This window comes from Phocoena sinus, chromosome 11 (assembly GCF_008692025.1).
Source record: "Phocoena sinus isolate mPhoSin1 chromosome 11, mPhoSin1.pri, whole genome shotgun sequence".
Classification (NCBI taxonomy): domain Eukaryota; kingdom Metazoa; phylum Chordata; class Mammalia; order Artiodactyla; family Phocoenidae; genus Phocoena; species Phocoena sinus.
This window is the reverse complement of record NC_045773.1, coordinates 960,825-983,960: the sequence shown is the minus strand read 5'-3', so window position 1 is coordinate 983,960 and position 23,136 is coordinate 960,825. Positions and strand designations below refer to the sequence as shown.

General features: G+C 58.2%; 1 protein-coding gene across 3 annotated transcripts; it reads right to left on the bottom strand.

Moving 5' to 3' along the window:
* Positions 1-4,854: 4,854 nt before the first annotated feature.
* MCM2 (minichromosome maintenance complex component 2) lies at positions 4,855-22,845 on the bottom strand. Of its 3 annotated transcripts, none has more exons than XM_032648477.1 (16): positions 22,716-22,845; positions 21,861-22,093; positions 18,690-18,865; positions 18,351-18,614; positions 17,142-17,361; positions 16,791-16,998; positions 15,090-15,224; positions 14,425-14,616; positions 10,048-10,141; positions 9,029-9,279; positions 8,791-8,917; positions 8,175-8,287; positions 7,176-7,421; positions 6,223-6,405; positions 5,955-6,110; positions 4,855-5,705 (listed from the first exon to the last, which is right to left on the bottom strand). In XM_032648477.1, the coding sequence occupies exons 1-16, from the start codon at positions 22,719-22,721 to the stop codon at positions 5,595-5,597; spliced, it is 2,715 nt and encodes a 904-aa protein (XP_032504368.1). In that variant the 5' UTR covers positions 22,722-22,845; the 3' UTR covers positions 4,855-5,594. The 3 variants fall into 3 exon arrangements, with proteins under 3 accessions (XP_032504368.1, XP_032504367.1, XP_032504369.1); XM_032648476.1 differs by having other exon boundaries at positions 22,698-22,754; XM_032648478.1 differs by lacking the exon at positions 10,048-10,141 and having other exon boundaries at positions 14,421-14,616.
* Between the last annotated feature and the right edge of the window lie 291 nt (positions 22,846-23,136).

Sequence of the window (23,136 nt, the reverse complement as noted above, 5' to 3'; positions counted from 1 at the left end):
GACATCATCTTGTACACAGACGATCCTAGGTTTTCATCCACTAAAAACACTATTGGAACTAATAAATGAGCTCAGCAAGGTAGCAGGATATAAGATCAATATACGAAAATCAAATGTATTTCTATACACTGTGTGGTAAGCGGGATCACGGCTCCCCAGAGATGTCCCTAATCTCCAGCACCTGTGAATACATGACCTCACGTGGAAAAGGGGACTTTGCAGATGTGATTAAGTTAAGGATATGGGATGGGAGATGATCCTGGATTATCTAGGTGGGCCCAGGGTAATCACGAGGGTTCTTACAATGGAAAGAGGGAAGAAGGAGAGTCAGAGTCAAGGAAAAACAGGACAACAAAAGACGAGCTCAGAGTGACGCAATTTCTGGCCAAGGAACGCAGGGATCCTCTAGAAGCAGGAAACGGCAAGTAAAGGAATTTTCACTCAGAACCCTGCTGACACCTTGATTTTACCTCAGTGAGACCTATTTCAGACTCCTGACCTCCCAAACCGTAAGATAATAAACTTGCGTTGTTTTACGCCACTGAATTTATAGTAATTTGCTATAGCAGAAATAGGAAACATACAAACTGCAATAGAGTGAGAAAATTCCACTTACAACTTAGAAATAAATCTAATAAACACGAAACTACAAACACTGCTGAAAGACGTTAAAGAAAACCTGTGTAAGTGGATGGACATTCCATTTCATGCATGAGAAGGAATGAAATTGCTAAAATCGTAATCCCCAAGTTGATCTACAGACTCAATGCATCCTCATCAGAATTCCTCGTGGCTTCTTTGCAGAAATTGATAAGCTGATTTCAAAATTCATATGTGAATTCAAAGGGTCCAGAATGACTGAAACAATCTCAGAAAGAAAAACAAAGTTGGCACCAGCACAAAGATAAGCATATCCTTGGAATAAAATTGAGAGTTCAGAAATAAACCCTCACAGTTATGGTCATATGATTGCCAAGGCAACCAATGGAGAAAGAATAGTCTCTTCAACAAATGGTGCTGGGACAGCTGTACATCCCCGTGTAGAAAGTTACACCCCCTATGTCACACCACATGCAAAATTTACTCCAAACGGATCAAAGACTTAAATGTAAGAGATAAAACTATAAAACTACTTGAAGAAAATATAGGGGTGTATCTTCATGACCTTGGATTATGCAATCATTTTTGAAATGATACCAAAAGCATAAGCCATAAAAGATATATAAATAGGAGCTCAGGGGCACAGTGGTTAAGAATCCGCCTGCCAATGCAGGGGACACAGCTTCGAGCCCTGGTCCGGGAAGATCCCACATGCCGTGGAGCAACTAAGCCCGTGCGCCACGACTACTGAGCCTGTGCTCTAGAGCCCATGGGCCACAACTACTAAGCCTGCGTGCCACAACTACTGAAGCCTGTGCGCCTAGAGCCCGTGCTCCACAACGAAGAGTAGTGGTGCAGCTGCTCTGGAAAACAGTGCGGTGGTTCCTCCACAGCGAAACACAGGGCTGCCATATGACCCAGCAATTCCACTCCTGGGGACACACCCAAGAGGAGAGAACACACGTCCACACAGAAAGCTGTTACAGCCATGTTCACAGCGGCATCATTCACAACAGTCAAGTGCTCATCAACTGATGAGTGTATAAGTGAAATGTGACATATCCCTGAAATGGAATGTTACTCAGTAATAAAAAATGACGCACTGACATATGCTTCAATAGGGATGAACCTCAGAAACATTATGCTAAGAAGCCCGTTGCAAAACACCGTATAGCGTATGATTCCATGTGTATGAAACGTCCAGAACAGGCAAATCTACACAGACAGAAAGTACATTTTGTGGTTTTCTAGGGCTGCGGTAGGGGTGGGAGAAAAGGAAGGGGAGTGAACGTTAACGGCTATGGGTTTGGTGGGGAGATAATAAAAATGTCCCAAAACTGATTTTGATGATGTGCTAAAACCACTGAGCCGTACATTTTAAATCATGTTATTTAACCATAACTCAATAAACCTGTTACTTAAAATAACACAAGTCCACAAGCATACATTTTATAGTCTTTATAACGCACATACAGCAGTATGTAGTAACTGTATACTTAAAAGTTTTTACCTGTATATCACACCTCCTGGTATCTTATTTTTTCAGTCGCAGTTATCTTTCAGATTAATCCATTAATAAACTTATTGTATGAATAAAAACTTTTAATTGTTCAATCCTAAAATATACCAAAGGAAAACCTTCCCTCGATCCCGTACACTTTGCCAGCTGCCCCATCTCACCGCTCCCCTTCAGAAGGAGACTTCTCAAGTTTCTACGCGTACAATTTCCGCTTCCTTACCCACTCCCACTCCCTTTATTCTACTCACGCTGCACTGACACTGTTGGTCAAGGTCACTGTCAACCTCCGTGTTACCACAGATACCGGATTTCAACTTAAGAGGCACATTTACAACTATTTCCAACAACTCTAAACTGGGACGTTTTACGGTTTGACGGCATCCAGCCTTTCTAAATGTTAGCATTTTTGCCTTAGTAGCATATTAAAATAATGGTGATTCTTGTAACAGGTGGCATCTGACATTGGATGAAACACGGCACAGGGGACAGATCTGTCGTCTCACCTGACCCTGAAGCTGTCTGGGCCCCAGTTGACCTCAACCTTCTTGAAAAGTTTCCCTTTCCTGGCTTCAAGAACAATCCCTCCTCTAGTTTCCCCCAGCACCTGCCCGTTCCTAAGTGTCCTTTGCTGGTTCACACGACGGGCACTCAAGCTTCCAGCGGCGATCGCTTGTCTCTGCTCTCTGCAGGGTGATTACACCCAGCCCCACGGGGACACCTGTTGGACCACTACAGCTCGTGCTCAAACCTGCACTCAGCAGCCCAGACTCAAACCTGCCCGCGAAGTTCCTGTTTCCCCTGGGACGTCAAACGCATTTCCAGCCAACTCGTCTACATGAAGCTCCCGGTTTTCCCCTGACCTCAGCCTATCTTTCAGGCCAGAAGCCTGGTCATCACCCATGGCTGCTTCTTTTCTCCCAGTACTTCTTATTCATGAGATGCAAAATACACCTAAAATAGGTCCACTGTCCCCGTCCCCTGGTCCAGACCACCGCCATCTCTAGGCTACACCCCAGGCTCCCATTCAGCCCCTCCATTACTCTCTCTCTCCACTCACTTCCCTGTGGCCGGATAGGACCTCCCTGTAAAACACGGGGGACCAGCTTCGTCTCCTGCTTACAAGCCTCAGGGCCATGTACTGCAGTCAGACTCAGAGCCTTACTGGACCTGTGTGATACTGTGATAGAGTAAGAAATATAACATGGTCTTCATCCCAGCTCCTGGCCAGACTCTAAAAATACCTTTGTAATTTCCTAAGTGATAAGAGACACTGATAGAAGCATCTTTCGTAGTAAGATCTGGGTTTTATCCCTCGCTCCAGAAACAGCTCTGGAGTAATTCAGGTGAAAAGAATGTCTTCGTTATTCTTAACAAGACCCTTTTGACCACTCCTAAGTTTGTTAAGGAGGTGAGTTTTGGAAAGCCCCTAAGGAGAGGGCCTAGTTGCCAGGGGACCAACCAGGTGATCAGAGGGTTGGAACTTGCCCCAGGCCCTGACCTCCTGGGAGGGGAGAGGGGCTAGAGAAGGAGCTAATCTAATCACCCATGCTGATGATCCGACCAGCACGCACGCCATAATGAAGCCTCCACAAAAATCTGAACTGAAGGGGTTCAGAGGACTTCCAGGCTGGTGACAAGGACACATCCACATTGGGCTGGCGATGCACCCTGCTCTCCATGGGGACCGAAGCTCCTGTGCCCGGGACTCTCCGTCTGGTTGTTCATCCACATCCTGTAATATAGCCTTTGTAATAAATCGGTTAATGGAAAGAAACTCGCCCTGGGTCTAGGAAGCCGTTACAGCGAGTTACCAAACCCGAGACGGGGCGTGGGAGTCTCTTATTTGCAGCCCAGCTGGACAGAGGCGCAGGTGAGCTGTGGCTGGCGTCTGAGCCAAACCTGTGGGGTCTGCTTGGACTCCTGTAGTTGGCGTTGGAGCTGACGCCCAGTCTGCGACCACAGACAACCGGACAATGGGTTGGCGTGAAAATGCACACGTGAGGTGTTGCATAGGCGCAGAAAAAGCTTTCCTTTCAGCCTGCAAGCCCAGCCTGCCTGCTCTGCTTCAGCCGTACCCACTCCCGCTTGTGAGGAGCCCCTTTTAGAGGGTCACCTCCCCCCTAACGCAGGCCCACAGCACCGATCCTTCCGCCCGGCTCTTCCTTACCTGCTGACTGGAGTCCATCTGCCCCATCCCGGCAGAGACCACGTCTGACGTGCTCTTCAGGCCTGGCAGCCGCACGGCAGGCTCTCCAGGATTTGGGGGAGGAGGTGAGTGAGGCATCAGACATACCGTGTCATCAGACGTCCGCAGGGCTTTCACCCGAGTCCTCACCTTGAAAGGTTCCAGAAGGCAAAACCTGCACAAGAGGGACGATCCAACGCGAGGAGACACTTCCGCTCCGTCTCGGGTAAGAAGCAGGAAGACCCAGAGGCGTGCAGCGCCCCGGGGGAGCTGTCAGAGCACGGCTGTGCTAGGGCTAGCAGGGCTGCTCCCTCCACAGCCTGGTCACCTCCAGCCCCTCTGGGTGTACAGGTCTGTCCCGAGGTCCCCTGATTTCACGGAGACCACAGAGGCAGCAACCGAATTCCCCAGCAGGACCGGACGCACAAACAAAGCCGCTCTCCTAGCCCGATCCTCGCCTGCAGGAAACCAGAGGCGAAAGGTGGAAGGGCCTTCAGGGCAAGTCCAGGAGAGCCTGGGTTACAGTATGAAAACGGAATTCAGACCAGTGTTCAGGTTTACTCCACTTTATTAAAAACTACAACGACAGAACAAGAACTCAGTGTACAAATGAGAGAAAATGAGGAAAGGGCCAGGTAGGAGAACAGATCACACAGCAATGGTGAGGGGGTGGCCCGGCTCCGACGACCCTCACCATCTGACCCCGAACCCACTCCTCCCACTGGCGTGAGGCCAAGGCTGCAGGGCCGTCAGAGGACGCGAGGCTGTGCCGACAGCTTAGGGTCCCATCTGTGCAGGACCCACACGCTGCCCCTACTCACGGGAGCCTAGAGAAGGCTGCAGGACACAATTCAGAAAAACGCTGCAAATACTGAGAACTTGCTCTTCAACCACAGGCAGCAAAAGCAACAGGACACGGAACTCATGCCAAGAGGCCAGCAGTTCTGGTGACACCCTTCCGTGCTCAGCACCCTAGAACAGCCCCCAGGGGCCCGAACACAATCGACTTCAATCCCCAGAAGGTCAGGTGAACCTCCTGCAAGTGGTGGGCGGTTGTCAGAGGGCTGAAAACGCAGCTCTGGGAAGTCAAGTGCCCCGAGATGAGAGCAGAGGGAGTGAGTCAAGGAAATCAAACACCTCGGACGTGGGGTGGATGGAGCCCCACGGCACCGCTGCGAGCCCGGCCCCACGACTCGGAGCCCCGCGCAGTTTGGCTTTGGGTCCCGGCAGCAGGGTGAAGTCAGCGCCAGGTCTGCCCTCCCGCCAGGACCACGGGGCTGCCGCGGACGCTCAGAACTGCTGAAGGATCATCTTGCGCTTCAGGTCGTGGGTGAACCTGTGCATCCTGAAGAGCTCGCTGTCGTAAAAGGCAGACAGGCTGTGGATGTGGATCTGACGAGCCTGGAAGAGGGGACGACCGGTGAGCCGTGCGGACGCGCGGGCAGGTCCCGAGCCCGAGGCCCAGCGGGGGAGGCAGGCAGGCGGCGCCTCTGTCCCCGGCACAGGGAAGAGCGAACCGCTCTGAGGCCGAGGGAGGGTCTGCAGCTGGACACGGGGCTTGAAACTTCAGCCCGGACAACGGCCGTGAACTCGGACAAGCCGCGTGGTTGCCCCGGCCCGGGCAGACCCCGCCCCTGGCCATGCCCATACCTTGTCCACCAGGTCCTTCTCGGGCACCTCGATCGTGTCCTGCTGGGCCCCGAAGCGGTTGCGCTGATACGTCACCTGCTCGGCCACCAGCTGCTTCAGGATGAAGAGCAGCAGCTCGTTGTTGTCCCGGCGGAACGACAGGTAGCGGGCAAAAGTCTACGGCGAGAGCGGAGGTGACCCTCCTGCCAGGCCCCGCCCCCCCCCCCCGGCCAGCTGCTCCTGGCGGCAGGGGCAGGCCGGACTCCCGCGGCCCAGGCCCCGCCCCCACCTTCCGCATGCTGCGCATGACGCTGAACTTCTGCGTGTCCACGAAGCTCTCGAGCATCACGCGGATGGCCATGTTGACGTCATCCTCCATCACGTAGTCCCGCAGGTGGATGCGCGCGTGGGCCTCAGCCATGCGGATCATGGATTCGATGTGACGCACCGTGATGGGGATGCTGCCCGTGGCCTGGAGGGAGGGCCGCGTCAGGTCTCCCCGCGGGACAGCCAGCACGTAGCGGAGGGGCAGAGCTGGTGCCGCCGGGAGGCCCAGCTGACCCCCCTGCAGGGTGGCGCCCACCGGAGCCAGGCGCGCCCAAGCTTCCCCTGGTTCCCAAAGCGCGAAGGCTCACGGCTGCCACCGCCAGCCCAGCACATGTGCTCCTGGCAGCTCCCGGGCGCCCGGAGTCTACACGCCTGTGGGCGGCTGTATTTGTTACTGTCAGGTACCAGGGCCCGCCTGACGCAGTGCAGCACAGGGAGAAAACAAAGCTGTGTTTCTGTGAAGCCCAAGCTAATGCTCTGAAAAGACCTGACTAAGTGAAAAGGTGGTGTTAGGAGGGAGGGAAAGGGAGGGAGCAGTGGCTGTCATGCTTAGGTAGGTGAGAGGGAGCAACCTGCAAGAACTCTGCAGTCCACCTGCTTGCAAGCTGCCTTTAAATTCTCTCCCCACCACGAGTGAACGAAAACTAGCTCAGGCGTGTGCTCATTCGGGTGAGATGTTTGCAAAGTCACTGGAACTAAATCAACGGCCCAAGAACAAAGACCTCAGCTGTACCCTGAGACAGACAAATGCACGTACGTTTAAGTTCCATCTAAACGAAACAGTTAAGGTGAGTAAGTATCGTGTCTTTAAGGCCGTCCTGCTGCTCCAGTGCTCCTGGACCCGCTGAGCACACAGACAAGGCTCTGCCGTGCGTCCCCCTCTGCCCCACCCCACCTGCCCCACCTGGCCCTCACCATGGATTCCTTCCTCAGGTCACTGTACATCTTGGCCACCTTGTCCTGGTCCATCTGGTTGAGCTTCGGGTGGACCTTCTCCTTGGCGTAGATGATGTACTTCTTCAGGACCTCCTGCGGCAGGGGCTCCACGCCATATGTGTTGGGCATGGGGGGCTCCGGGGCGCCCCCCAGGCCCCCATCCTCCTTGTTGCTGGGGTGATGTCTGATGTGGCTGCCGACCACGAAACGGGCCAGCATCTCATCCTGAGACAAGATGGAGAGGACAAGAGCGGGCTGAGCCTGGCGCCTGGCTTGGAGTAGGTCAGCTCACTGAAGACGCTCTGTAACGACACGTGTCCCCCCACCTGCTATGGGCCGGGAGCTCCCGGGGCGCACCCCCCCCCACTGAGGGCAGAGGACACAGACAGAGTTCACACTATAGGAAGAAGAGAAGCACGTGGTGGGATGGAGGCCGGAGGACAGCCTCCAGCTGAGGCCACCAGAGCCCCAGTCACGACACCTGGGAGAAGAGAACAGAGCACGAGTGAAGCCCAAGAAGGTGAGGGGGTGTGGATGAGGAAGGGGCAGGGGGAGAGACCTCTCGGGGATGGTGGACTCCCTGCCAGAGAGATGGGATGGGAGGCCGAGAGCAGGTCTGTAAGGAGAGGCAGGTCCGCCGTGCCCCCAAAGACGGCTGGCCTCTGACAGGAGAAGCCGGGGGCCCAGCACCAAGGCTGCAGTGCATCGGCCCAGAGGAGGGAAGCTGGGACGAGGTTCATAGCAGCGAGAAGTGAGGAGACTCGGGAGCTGGTGGCAGAGCGTGGGCGATGCTGGGTGGGTGGGTGGGTAGCCGGGGAGGGGTTGGCGAAGGAGAGAAATCAAGGAACTCTGGACTGAGAGCAAGTGGAAAACACACGGTCCACATGGCAGCCCTTCCCTGAGCCTGGCGAGCCACAGCCCTGGGCCGACGCCAGGTCCCCAAACTCACTGCGCACACCCAGGGCGTGGGCTGCATACCTGGACTGGGTCCACTGTGTCCCTCACCACACACAGGACGTCGAAGCGGGAAATGATGGGCTCCGTGAGGTCCACATTTTCCGAAAAGGTGAGCGAGGGGTCATAGCGGCCACCTGCATCACAAAGGCAGGTCCCCATCAGGGCTCCCGCTCCCCGGGGCCCCTCTTCTCCTTGACTGTACAAGGTTCTTTCCAACCCGTGTGGCTTCAGTGACGAGAGGGGAATCAGTGGTGGAGGGATGCAGGGCCTGCTCCAGGCACCCCGGACAAGCCTGCGTGAGGCTCTCCCCACGCTGCCCCAATCAGCCTGAGGCCGCTCAGCCGCCTCCCGCGAGGAAAACCCGGGGACAAGATGGCAGGGGCGCCTGGGCTCTCTAACCACTTGCTGGCTGAGACCAAGGGCCAGCCCCACCCTATTAAGTGCTAGGTGCTCCTCCTGTCTCCTGAGAACACGGCTCAGCGAAAGCCCGGGGGTCTCCCGTCCCCCCACCCCACCCCCAGCAGGAAACGCAGGGGAGGGGCACTTGCTGCTGCTCGGTTCCTTCCTCAGACTCAGCGGCGCGGGTCCCGGAGCAGGGCCCCCGGGTCTGCCCCCCCCGGCCGTCGCAGCCACACACCTATGGGGTTGGCGGCAGCAATGACGGTGCAGCGGGCCTGCAGGGAGGTGACGATGCCGGCCTTGGAGATGGAGATGCTCTGCTGCTCCATGGCCTCGTGGATGCTGGTCCTGTCCTGGTCGTTCATCTGCATGGCGGGCAAACGCGGGATTCTTGCCCGACCACGGTCTCACACAAGGCCCCCGCGCTCCCCACCGCGGGCTCAGCCCACACGTCAGCTCTGGGCCCAGGGACCCACCTTGTCAAATTCATCGATGAGACACACTCCTCGGTCCGCCAGGACCAGGGCCCCAGCCTCCAAGGCCCACTCCCTGCTGACGGGGTGCCGCTGGACGTACGCCGTGAGGCCCACGGCCGAGGCCCCCTGGCCGGTGGTGAAGATGGCTCTGCTGGACACTTTCTCAATGTACTTGAGGAACTGAGACTTGGCCGTGCCGGGATCTCCACAAAGGAGCACGTTGATATCACCTCGCACCTTGTGCTTGCCGCCTGGGGGCAGGAACGGGGCAGGGGGGGCTCAGGACAGAGCTGGATCGTCCCCGACTTCCCAGCCTGCTTACTGCAAACAACAAAGCAATGTTCTTTCTAGAAAGGGATGTAATGCCCAGGACCAGCCACCCCACTCTGAGCACAGAACCCAGAACCATGGTGCACAAGGAGGTGCCTATGAAGACGCTGTTTGTAATGTACACACTGGAGGCCGTGCACGTGCTCTCCAGCCAGGGCAGCTGAATGCGGCACGATGTGGACCGGCACACGGTGACTTCAGAGCGTGAGCTCGTTCTCTGTGTGCCCACAGGAAACGATGCCAAAGCCGTGCTGACGGGGCAGCTGGGTACGTCACGGACAGTCCCTCACACACAGACAGGGAGCACTACACTGGCTAGTAGAAACATGCCACAGTCACGGAGTGCCATGTTTTCCGTATCAGCACACGTGTCATCTATCTGAACAGCCACACAAAGTTCTGCCCATGTCCCCCGGACACCACCCAGGTGACCTGCAGGGAGGGACCATGATGAGACAGGGAGGTCAACGGGGGCCCCTCTGAGACCTGTAATGACTCCAGAAAAGGATGTAACACAAACACACGTTCAGGTATTACTTCTACAGTTAAATCCGTGCACAGCGGCGTGGCTGTGGGCTGTGCTCTCCCTGGGATGATGAGCCACCCATGGGCGTATCCTTCTCCCGGGACACCGGGAACTGCTCCCACCAAGCCCCCTGCAGAGAAGGTAGCCCCCCTGCCCCGCTCACCAGGGTTTTTGGGCTCCCCTCCAAACAGAGCCAGTGCCAGGCCTCGCTTGATGTCTTCGTGCCCGTAGATGGAAGGAGCAATGCTGGCAAAGATCTGGGGGTGGGGGGCGGGGCGATGGGAACGGTCAACATGTGCTCCGGCCTGGAGCGCCCATGCACAGCTGCAACTCCCCCGACCCCGCATTGAGACCCACCCCCAACTCCGGGCCTTGTACTTGGTTGGCTCTTCCCGAGTCACCGAACCTGAAAGCTGACCAGAACCCCGGCCTGACCCCCTTCACTTCGTCCTTTTGCAGGACTGCCCCAAGGTCGCACGCAGAACAGGAGCAGGAGGCGAGACCCAGGCCCGCGTGGGCGGGGGTGGGCTCCAACAGCATTGACGCAGAAGACCCCACCCACGATCGGTGGCCTGCCTGAGCCTGTGTCCTCGAATGGAAAGGAGATGACACTGCCCAGGTCACGGGGGCTGTGAGCACTACAGGAGGCGTCTACACAAGCCCGGCTCCCGCAGGACTGCAGGTACCGAGCTCAGAACACGGGGCGGCCGGGAGGTGGGTCCACCGGGAGGTGAGACATTCACCTGGAAAGCCGTCGAGACATTTCGCCAATTGCTCTGTGTGTGTGTGTGTGTGTGTGTGTGTGTGTGCGCGCGCGCGCACGCGTGTGTGAGAGGAAGAGGGATTCCCCGGTGGCACAGAGGTTAAGAATCCACCTGCTAATGCAGGGGACACGGGTTCGATCCCTGGTCTGGGAAGATCCCACATGCTGCGGAGCAATTAAGCCCGTGCGCCACAACTACTGAGCCCGTGTGCCTAGAGTCTGTGCTCCAGAACAAGAGAAGCCACCGCAGTGAGAAGCCCGCGCACCACAACGAAGAGAAGCCCCCACTCGCGGCAACTAGAGAAAGCCCGCGTGCAGCAACGAAGACCCAATGCAGCCAAAAATTTTAAAAATAAATAAATTTAAAAAAAGATGAGAGACAGTCAACGAATCAGTGTAGACCTTACTTGGACACTGACCACAAGAAACTTTTCAAAAACAAAAAGACCACCAGGGAACTGTAGACCCAAGTGAACATCAACCCTAGGAACTGCTGGTATCTTCAAGTGTGACAATGGTAGTAGTAGGGTCAGTTTAGTAAAAAAAGAGCCTTGAGAGACACATTGATGTAGGCGCAGGTGCAAGGGTGGGTCTGAATTTGTGTCAGAATAACGGGGCGGGGGGGCTTCCCTGGTGGCGCAGTGGTTGGGAGTCCGCCTGCCGATGCGGGGGACGCGGGTTCGTGCCCCGGTCCGGGAGGATCCCGCGTGCCGCGGGGCAGCTGGGCCCGTGGGCCATGGCTGCTGGGCCTGCGCGTCTGGAGCCTGTGCTCCGCGGCGGGAGAGGCCACGGCAGTGAGAGGCCCACGTACCGCAAAAAAACAAAACAAAACAAAACACAAAAACAGGGAAGGGGGCTGCACAGAGGAGCCCAGACCAGCCATGACCTCGGGGATAGGAGAAGTTGGCAAAGGGCACACAACGTTGCCACACCGTGCCACGCTCGCGTCTCACAACTTCTGTGGTGACTTTTAATACGTGGGCCAGGGTCCCCTGAAACTCACGATAACCTTGATCTGGGTCCCCTGGAACCCGACACTCAGAGGCACCTCCCACACGTGGGAACCGCATGGGTGGGCAGAGGGCGGCCCCTGGAAGCAGGGGTGGAGGCCGGACGGCCTGGCGGGACCCTGGCTCTGCCACTTGTTAGCCGTGTGACGTGGGCGTCTTACGTAAACCAGGCCCCCACCGCCCCACGGCTCAGGTTACTCATCAATAACAAGACACAGACAACCCTCTGCAAATCGCTCAGTGACCAGCGGATACTCGGCGCTCCGTACACGTTAACGATCCCCTTACTGAGTCCCCACCTCTGTTGGGAGAGACCTCACGCCAGGACTGCCCAGCCTGGGCGTCTCCACCCAGACCGTTTCTCGGTGCTGTTTGGGCACCAGGCACCTCGCAGGATGAGGTAATGTCTCCCTCTGGGACCAAGGGCAGCAGCCCGCTTCCTGCCTGCTGTGCTCGCAGGCTCCCTGTGCCGTCCCTGCCGGCCTGAAGGGCACGGGAGCGGCCACACCACTGCCACACTGTTCGGTGCACCCGTGCTGACCCAGCTACCTTAAGTGACAGGGCAACTTAGCGCCTGGTAAGAGGGGTGAACCCCAACCCAGACCTGCCAGGGCGTGACACCCACTTCCCAAGGGTTATTCCATTTACCACCACGACCTCCACATCACACAGGAGGAAACAGGCCACCTGCTGCTGAGGACGCCCAGGACCCGACCCCAGGCTCCCAACACTCCTAAGTCTTAGGTGCGCCGCCCACCGCCCTCAGACAGCCCAGCACCCACCTGCACGACCACAGTGAGCACAGGAATCGTCGAGCGCAGGCCCCAAAGCCGTGCTCGTCCTCCCGCTGGCCCGTCCAGCGCCCCAGCTGCAACAACCTGTAACCGTGACCGCCAGCTGCGGACACCCCACGCCTGCTCGCTTACCTGCTTAACCTTTAGAACAACTCTGCGAGTGGGTGCGACCCCCGTCTCCGCTCACAGCCGGGGCAGCGCATCTGATCACACGGAGCACGAGGCCAAACCTCAACCCTAAGTCTGGCTCCAGGCTGCGTGCGTCTCCTGTCACTTCTCCAAACTCTGTGTCAGGCACAACACACATCTCTCGAATGCTTCACCCCACCAGCACCCACGGGATCCAACGCCCACGGCGGCAAGCTGGGTGGAAGCCGGGCTGATGCAGCCGGACTGACGCAGAGCCCGCAGCAGTGGGCAGCCGGCAGACCGGAGGGAACCCATCTGAGGGCGGCGGCCACCCAGCACACCACGTGCTCCTAAAGACACAGACCACCCGACTTGGAATATCGAAACCTGGGCGCCCACGTTTTTATGTGAAATCTCCCTATTCCTAAGGAATAATAACTCATTCAAACATTTGGAAAAACAAAAAAACAGAACCACGTACCAGTCGGAAAAAACCCGTCGGCAGGCTGGACGGGGCCCACCAGCCACCAGCCGGCAAACCTCCGGCTCCAACCGTTCCAATGAGCCTGACCATTTCTGGATCTTCCCTGTCACCCGTCAACTCGTCTCTGAAGTGGCAGAGGGCGCAGAGGGAAGTCACGGCAGGCAGAGGGCAGGCGGGCGCTAGGGAAGTGTTCTAGAAGCACACGGATCCCCCGCACCTGCACACGTCAGGTGTGTGTGTAGACAAGCTGACACATGCCTGGGACTCAGAGTCCCCCGCCCTCAGAAACCGGCCCAAATGCTCCGTCGAGATTCTGAAAACATGCCCGTCACGCTAGCACTGGTTTCCCTCGGCGGGGGCGGGGCAGGGGAGGGGGGTTGCCAGGGCTGTAGTAAAGGACAAGCCCCATGAGGGTGACAACCGGGTCTCACTTCCCACCGAGAAGCCTGAACAACGCGGCCCTGGAGGGTCCCTCAGGACCCAGCACATTGGTGGAACTGCAGTGCCTGTCCTCCTGGGGCTAGGGACACCCGCCTTCCCCGTGTGCCCCCAATCTTGGCAGACTAATACAGGTGGCCGACGGGGGTGCAAGGACCTGAGCTGTGCGGCAGTAGAGCAGCCAGGGAGAGAGTTGGGCGGTCCTGCACCAACAAGAGAACAGGAAGTGGGGAGGCGAGGGGAGAGGGATGCCAAGGGGGCTGGGGGAGGGCCACGAGCCTGAGGGGCCACCCGGCGACCCAGGAGCCCGAGGGCCGTGCGGCAGAACTTTCATCAACAGGAACTTAGCGTCCTGCGGCTGAGACTGGAACAACCCGGGTTTGATCTGCGCGGGTCCACTTACACGTGGACTTTCAACAGAGTCGGGGTGGGCGCCCCTCACCCCTGCACTGTCCAGGGGTCGCCTGTATTTGTAAATTCTGCAACGAAAACCCCCGTCCCCCCAACCTCAGCAAAAAGCCTACAGTTAAAGGGAAAAGCAAACCCCCGTGCTAGGGTAGCGCTATTCCTGGAGAAACGACTGGGGACAGGGATCTGATGCCACGGGACACCCCACCAGACAAGCTTTTCCTACTGCCGCCCCGGTTTCCCTTCCAGTCCAAGCCCGGCACAACCTGAGGAGCCCTGACCTCACCCGTGTCCTCGCGGGCAGGACACAGGCTCAGGGGGGCTGCCGGATGTTCTTCCCCTGGAGCACAGCCCCCGCCAAGGCAAGTGGACTGAGCGGACACAGGGAACCAAACGAAGGGACCAGCTTCCAAGACCCGGACACCAAGACGGAGGCTGCAGGGTGGGCCAGACGGCGAGCCCCGGGTATCCTGACTCTGCGGCCGCCCCGCCCGCCCGCCCGCCTTCCACCTGCCTTCTCCCCAATCTGCTGGTCCTTGGAGAGGCTGATGATCTTCTTCACGTCCTCGTCAGTCAGCTCTCCCACGGCCACCTTATTGTCCTTCTTGGCCACGTGGTTGGCTAGGATGACAGTGGCGAAGACGGGAAAGCCGTTGGCGGTGTTGAGAGCCCCATCGTAGTTGTTGTGGTAGATGCCGGTCAGCTCCTGGGGGGTAGCGAGCGGTCAGGAGGGCCACCCCTGGGCCAGAAGCACGGGCCGGGCCCGCCTCCTCACTGGCTTCACCCGACCCCTCCTCCGGGTCCCTGGGTCACCGACAGGAGAGCAGTAACTCAGCAGAACCACAGCACGCTGCTCCCAAGCCCAGCACCCAGCTGGCCGTCCACCGCCAGGAAAAGCTCAGTGCTACAGACGGGAGAGCTGACCCTGACCCACCCCCCGGCTACCGCCACCCGTCCCCCGCCAGGAGCAGCTCAGGGCTAGAGACGGGAGAGCAGCTCAGGGCTAGAGACGGGAGAGCAGCTCAGGGCTAGAGACGGGAGAGCAGCTCAGGGCTAGAGACGGGAGAGCAGCTCAGGGCTACAGACGGGAGAGCTGACCCTGACCCACCCCCCGGGCTACCGCCACCCGTCCCCCGCCACAGCGCTCACACCAACTTCCTCGGCCCCCCGGCCACTCACTATCTCGTCTCCCGGCTTGCAGCTGTCCACCAGGTCCGCGAGGAGGATGGCATCCTTGGAGCGGGGCAGCCGGCCGGCCGCCACTTTGCCAGGACTCTCCTGAATTCGGATGCGCTGGTAGTTCTGGTAGATGGTCTGCGTGGGACAAACAGATGGTCAAAGGGACCCGTCCCTAGCCGGCGAAGCCTGGGCTGTTGTCCAAGCACCGATTCTTTGTCACCTGAACTGGACCGGTGCCCTGGGGCAAGGAGAGCAGCGTTATTATTCCCACCACTGACTAGAATACGCAGAACCAACGATGGCAGGGGGGCGAGCCACTGTGACCAGCGCCACGGTGCACGGTCCCCGCTCCTGCCACCCCGCCCCCCCGCCCCGGGATGCCTCCCTCCTGCCAGAAGCCAGAGCCCTGTGACAGGCCCTACAGCTGAGCGCAGTGCGCGTGGACACTGGAGCCAGGCTCCGCTGTGGCCTAAGCTGTGTGGCCCTGGCGAGGCCTCCCCCTCTCCGTGCCTGCCCCGCAGAAGAGGGGTCGAACGCTGCAGCCACAGCCACACAGGGAGAAGGAAGTCACGTCACACGTGAAAAGCACTGAAACCAACGCCCACGAAACAAGTTACACCAAGTGTGGGCTTACTGTCGAGGTCACAGGGCAGCACTGTGCATGCAACCTAACATCCATCATCTCACCGACTGTCTAGAAAAGAGCCACAGGAAAAGGTGGTTTTAAGCACACGCTCTGCATGAAAATGCTTCCGTTCTAATCCTCTGGGCCACTTCCTGGCCGGGTGACCTCAGCCGGTTACTTCAGAGGTCAAATAGGGCCAACAACAGCACCCGCCTCACGAGGTGTGAAGACCACATAACGCACCCCCCACCGCTGGGCACCTAGCAAGTGCTCCACAGACTCCGGCGTAATTACTATTCCACCACCAGTTACTGTCCCAGGTGCCCTGCAAGCAGAGCCTGCAACTCTGCTCTCGTTCAAGTAGCTTCTCAAGAAACGTGTGTGAAGGGGGAACCTGTAAAGGGGAGGGGGGACTCTGGGCAAAGGCACGGGCTCAGCTGGAGCCCAGCCCTGCAGCTGTCGCTCCCCGAGGCAAGGCGCACTTGAACTTTGAAACGGGGCAGCCTTTGCCTGCGGGCTGCCAGGCTTTTCCTGGCAAGGCGGCTCCAGCTAGGGCGCTTCTCAGAATCATAGAGCAGTGAGGCGTCAGCCCATCACTCGTGGTAGCAAAGCAGTAGAGGGGGGTCTGGGCTCTACCGCAGCGATCGTGATGACCCCGCCACACTTTACACTGGGAGTGGCTCACGTTCAAAGGTGGGTGTTACGTGCCTGCAGTCTTAAGGCCCAGAGCCTTCCAGCAGGGCCTCCTGAAGATGGTACAGCAGTGTCGCCGACAGTTACAAATCAGGGGTCCCCAGGGCAAGGCCAGAGAGGCAGGTACCAGGGAGTCTGGACCGGAAAGCAGGTGCCCTGCTGAGGGGCAGCCAGGGGAGACGTGGGCCCAGTTTCACCAGATCTTCCCGCTCGAGAAGAAAAAGCCATAAACGTTGATGCTCTAAATGTCTGGTTTGTACATACTGGCTTGAATTCTTGAGAACACCACGTGGGCTGACCACACGGGCCTGCCTGCCCCAGCGCAGGGCCAACACGCACTTGCAGCTTGGCTCCCGCGGCTACGGTGCCAGCCTCGCGCTCACCTCCTCCATGTTGACCTCGAAGGGGCCGGCTGACTGGCACTCGGGGCACGAGCCCGGCTTCACCTCCTGGTTCTGGGACTGGCAGAAAGGCCCCAGCACGAAGCCACACTTGTTGCAGTTGTACTTGACCATGCTGAGCTGAGGCAGGACGCCCGTGCAGCTGGTCACCACCCCGCTGGTGCGGATCAGCTGGTTCAGGTGCAGCTGCCTGTGGAGGCGAGGCGCCGTCAGAGACCGCAGGGCGGGGGCCGGACCCTCGCCCATCAGTGAGGCCAGGACCCACGGGGTGGGCTGTCTCTGGCCGCGGCCACCCGCCACCCCCCACGGGTGCCCGAGCCCCCGCCAGCTCACCTGAGCGAGCGCAGCTCCTCCACCAGGGGCAGGTGGGAGATGCGCACGTGGACGCGGCTGGCGATGCGGTCATACTTGGGGTACATGGCCAGCACCACCTCCAGGGCAGCCTCGCTGAAGATCTGCAGCAGCTCAGCCGGCGCCTCGGGCAGGAAGTAGGCCAGGACGTGCTCCCTGGCGGCCAGGTCCTCGTAGTTCACCACCAGGCTCTCGCGGTTCTCTGAGGTGGGTGGGGCGGGAAGAGAGGATGAGCGCGGAGCAGGCTGGGGCAGGCCCACCTCGCTGCGAGAAGGGGAGGCCAGCCCGCTGAGCGCTTGACTCGGCGCTGGCGGCGCAGCCTCGCCCCCAAGTCCGCTCAGCGTTAGCGACGGGACCCAGAGAAGTGACCGATGCTAGGTCTCAAGCTCTGGACCTATGAAACGGGACCTCAGTGCCTGTGGGGGATACAGTGGAGTAACACGTGGGGTGCCTGCCGCAAACTCAGAGTGCCTACAAGGCTAGGAGGAAACCTGCGAAGAAACGTGTCGGAAGTGAGACAAAAGGGAGGGGAGGGGCCGGCGGGGGACCAGGAGCCACAGGCCTCCTCACATGCTGCTTTGTTCAGAAATGTGCTGCTACACTCTGATCAAAGCAGTAATCCAGATTTTCACATAAAGTCTGCTCAACTGTAAGCCCATCAAAAACGACTTCTGGGGCTTCCCTGGTGGCGCAGCGGTTAAGAATCCGCCTGCCAATGCAGGGGACTCAGGTTCGAGCCCTGGTCCGGGAAGATCCCACATGCCGCGGAGCAGCTAAGCCCATGAGCCACAACTACGGAGCCCGCACGCCACAACTACTGAAGCCCGCGCACCTAGAGCCCGTGCTCCACAAAAAGAGAAGCCACCACAATGAGAAGCCCTCAGACTGCAAGGAAGAGTAACCCCTGCTCGCCACGACTAGAGAAAGCCTGCGCGCGACAACAAAGACACGGCACAACCAAAAAAAAAAAAAAATTAATTAATTTTAAATAAAACAAAAAAACGACCGCTGTGGTCCAGACGTATGTAGCCCCTGGACAGAGCGCTGGACCCACGATACTTTGTCTGAAAGACGGGCACCCCGGGCTCAGGCCCCGGCCCCGGCGCCCCACGTGCCCCGCACATCCGTCTGTCAAACCCGCCGCCACAAGGCCAGGGCGGGCGGCCTCCCACGGGCACGGGGCAGGCGCACCTTTGCACATGTCGCTGATGCGCTCCTTGAAGACGTTGTGGCCGCGGCCGTCCACGTGGGTGCGCAGGAAGTTCTTGAAGCGGTGGTGGATCTCCAGCCGCGGGCCGGCCATGCTCACCCACTCGCGCACCGAGTGGCCCTTCAGGTCCTCCAGGTTTTCGATGCTCTCGATCATCTCGTCGGCCTCGCCACCGTCCTCCGTGGCCCGCTCCACCTGCCGCCGCTTCCGGCTGCGGCGCTCCTCCTCCTCCTCCTCGTCGCTGTCTGGGGGCCGGGGGCACGTTCAGGGCCGGCTCCCCGCACCGCCTCCCGCCTCCCCCGGGCTCCCCGAGAACGCACCGTACAGGAGCCCGCGGCGCATGCGGCCCAGGCCCCGGCCGGCCTCCCGGTCTCGCTGCCGCATGACCCGCTCGGCCGCCTCCCTCTGGCTGGCAGTCAGCTCGTCCACGTCCTCGTCGTCCGGGGCCAGCCCCTCGGGCTCGTAGACATCTATCTCCGGGATGGGGCGGTAGTCCCTGCGAGGCCCCCAGATGCAGCCTGTTAGCACCCAGACCCCAAAACAAAACCCCACCAGGAACCGGGCTCCCGAGGGCTCCGGAGCCCCGGCCAGGGCACCTGGAGAGGCTCCGAAAGGCTCCCCCACGGATCCCACACCGAAAAGGACACAGTGTTCAAAAGGACGGACCTCCTGACGCCTGCTGTGACACGGGCAAACTCTGAGGACACTGTGCTCAGTGAGACAAGCCAGTCACAGGACAGAAATCCTGCGTGATTGGGTTTGGGGAAGAAAGTCCTGGAGAGGGTGGTGACGGTCGTACGACAACGTGAGTGCCGTGATGCCACTGAACTTACACTCAGAGATGGCCGAGACGGGAATCTTGTGTCATGTGCGTTTTCCCACAGTAAAAAAGGGGCGCTGTGAGCACCAGCAGCAAAGAGGAATCGGAGGACCCACAAAACCTTCAGCTGAAAGGGCCTTCAGAGAGCCAAGGCAGCTCCCCACGGGCAGGAACCCTCCTGCACTCTTGTTTCTGGCAGCCCCGCCTCTAACCCCGGACCCCAGGAGGCCCACACACATCAGCCCAACCAGCCTCTCCCGAACACATCTGTGGCTCAGTCCTTCCAGCCACAGCGAGACCTTCCATGTGACCGCCTGTCAGATATCTGAAGGACTGATGCCTCAACAAGGACCCCCACCAGGGCAAACACAGCTCCCCTCCCCGCGATTTGGGGAAGCACACATCACCCTCCATCAGAAAGATGAAGAAACCGAGGACAGGGGGAGGGGGTGATGGGATTTCTGCCAAAGGTCACTCAACAGAGCTGGGTGTCAAGGTGGCTAGCTGCTTCCAATACCACACTGGCCCCACGACAGTCCTCTTGAATTCTCCCTTTCTCAGAGGACGTGGTAATTTGGGGAACTTCTTTTTTTTTTTTGGCCATAGACTCTGTCAAAGAACACTCTCAGATAATCCCACACTACTGACACCAGAAACAGAACCCAGAACCAGGTATGCTTCTGGATCGATCACTTCCAAATTCTTAAGCGTTCTCAAGGAAAAGGTACCTGTCTAACTCGTTAAGAATTTCAAGTCATGGGCTTCCCTGGTGGCGCAGTGCTTAAGAATCTGCCTGCCAATGCAGGGGACACGGGTTCGAGCCCTGGTCTGGGAAGATCCCACATGCCACGGAGCAACTAAGCCCGTGCACCACAACTACTGAGCCTGCACCCTAGAGCCCGCGAGCCACAACTACTGAGCCCACCAACCTAGAGCCCGTGCTCCGCAACAAGAGAAGCCACCACAATGAGAAGCCCGCGCACCGCAACGAAGAATAGCCCCTGCTCGCCGCAACTAGAGAAAGCCTGCACGCAGCACCAAAGACCCAACACAGCCAAAAATAAATAAGTAAAAATAAATTAAAAAAAAAAAAAAGAATTTCAAGTCATGTGAGATGCCCTCAGTGAAATTCTAATTGGTCAATTTAAAAGAATTTGATAAATTAGACTTCAGCAAAGTTTTAAAACAGTACACATCAAAACCCACCATTTAAAAAAAATTAAAAAGACAAGCCGTAGACTGAGAAGAGGATATTTGCAAATCACTTGTCTGCTAAATGCCCTATATCCAGAGTAAGTTTTTAAAAACTTACGACTCAATGATAAAAAGTCAAGGACACAAACTATTGATAAAAAACGGGCAAAGAATCTGAAGACAAATTTTCCAAAGATACTCAAATGGCCGACAAGCACGCAAAGCGCTGCTCAACATCACTAGTCATCAGAGAAATGCAAATCAAAACCACAGTGAGACACCGCCTCACCCCCAGTAGGGTGCCTGCTGTCAAAACCCAGAAGATAACAGGTGCTGGTGAGAATGTGGAGAACTCGAACGCCGTACGCCACTTGTGGGAATGTAAAATGGTGCAGCTGCTTTGGAGAAGTCTGGCAGTTCCTCAAAAAATTAACAGTTATCACGTGACCCAACGATTCCATTCCAAGAGAACGTAAAAATACATTCACATAAGAAACTCCTAGCGGCACTATTTCTAATTGCTAAAAAGTGTAAAGCACCCAAAATGTCTACCAACTGATGAATGGGTAAACAAAACGCAGTCTGTCCGTACAATGGAGTACGACTCAGCCACGAAAAGGAATGACGTGCTGACGTGGGGAAGCTGCTCAGGGCTGATCTGTCCAGACTCCTCATCCATCCAGACTCTGGCTGGCCTGTGCTGCACACCCAGGCTCATCACCTGGAGTGATGGAGCTTAAAGCGAAGATCCAAACGGTCCAGAGTGCCCTGGATGCTCCCAAAGGGCTCTCCCTGTGGACTGTGGGGCGGCCTGAACAGTACTCTCATACACACCAAGTCTGAAGCCCCCACGTCAGAGTAAAGAGAGCCCCAAAGCAGAATCTCCACGAGGTTCCCGGGCATTCAGATAATTCTAGTGCTAATGTATAGGCCAAATCCTGGTTGTTAACACAGGGTGAGACACCAGTGGAATCTAACCTTGCTCACTCACAGAGCTTTACTCCACCATCTCAGCGACAAGCCTCCGTAACCTTTACTACGTTTGTACATTTATCGATAACGGTGAACACAAGGTCTGCTACAGATTAAGCACAATAACTGTGGGCTGAATTAAATCTAAATCTTGATTAATCACCCCCACACACACAGAGTTTCTCTGAAGTTGCAGAGAAACTCTTGGCTACCTGCTTCCTGTCTTTCCCGGTTGGGGTCCCTGACATGGCCCCGGATTAGAGATGCCCTGCGTCCCCTGGGGTGTACATCTCATGGAGCTGGGGCTTACCAAGGCCTTTGGGTCTACTCTAAGGTAGACAAAGCAAGTTACACGGACATATGCTGTGGCTCCATGAACCTGTCTCCCGCCAGACCCTGGACCAAGATGTGCTCAAAGCAAGCAGGCTCCGATATATCTGCTTCCCCGGGACACACAACAGCCCCCCAGCAGAGCTTGCTGAGAGCAGGGTCTTGAGCGCCGAACCTCTCCATGCCATCTCCGAAAAGCTCCTCTCCATCCTCCTCCTCCTCCTCCAGGGGTCCCTCTGTGCCGAGCAGTCCCTCCGACTCATCCTCAAAGGGAGGAAGGTCGCGGCCGGGGCTGGAAGTCAGGGCATCCGTGCGCCGGGAGCTCCGCCCAGGGCTGGAGGTCAGAGGATCGTTGCCTCTCCGCCTCGGGGCCGGGCTGGACGCCACCGTGAAGGACTCGGATGATTCCTGCAAGAGGACATGGATTGGAGCGGGTGAGGGCCCACTCAGCTTCCTGTACGGTGGCGCCCCCACCCATAGGGTCTCCCTCTCCACGGCTGACCCTGTCCTCCCACGCTGCAAACCCCTCCCAGCCTGCACACTTTGCACCTGCTGTTCCCTCTGCCTGGCACGCTCCCTGAGCCCAAGGCTTCTCCACGCCCGGGGCCGGCTCATGCCTCACACACACCGTGACTCACCCGACCCCCTTTTCTCCGGGACAACCCACTGAGGCTACCTGGTTAGCTGGTTTGCCTTTTTACCGCCTACTCCTCCCCCCAGCACGCGTTCCCGCCCTTCTGGGCCCCCGGGGCACCAGGAGCTGCCAGGGGAGACGGGACACGAGAGCGGCCACAACCTAAGGGGTCGGGGACCCAGGTTGGTGGAGGGGCAGTCAGCTGACGAGGCTGCGGACGAAAGCAGCACGATAAGGAGGGCCCGAGCGCGCGGATCGGGCCGGGGGCCCGGGCTGCCGGGGTGGGACCCGCCGGCCTCGCAGACCCGCCCGACCGGAGCACGGGAATCGGCTCCGCGCCCGGCCCCCCACCGCCCGCGCCCCGCACGGCAGACGCACAGACTCCGCCGCGCTCACCGCCATCGCTGCTCAGTGCTCTTCTCCGCTCCGCCAGCAACAGCCAGTTTTCGCGCGAAAAGCGGCCCACGTGACCGCCCGTGCCCGGGAAGCGTCCGAGGGAGCACGACGTCATGACGTTGGCGTCCATTTTCGTCACGCCGGCGCTCGGGGGCGGGCCCGAGAGTGCGGCCCCGCCCACGCTGCCCGAGACCCCGCCTAGCCCGCGCTCTGTGCTGCGGGGCCAGACGAGGTGTACGACCTGGTGCTGTGGCCGGCTGGGGGCCTTGTTTTCTGACGTCTTCTTACTGTGTGATGTCAACTCCTCCAAAAGCTCAGGCTGCGTCCTTCAAGCGCCGAAAGGCGGGGGATGGTAGGAGGCCAGCTGTGACGTTCTAGTGGGGGTTACCCCCCCCCCCCCCCCCCCCCCCCCGCGAGGGAG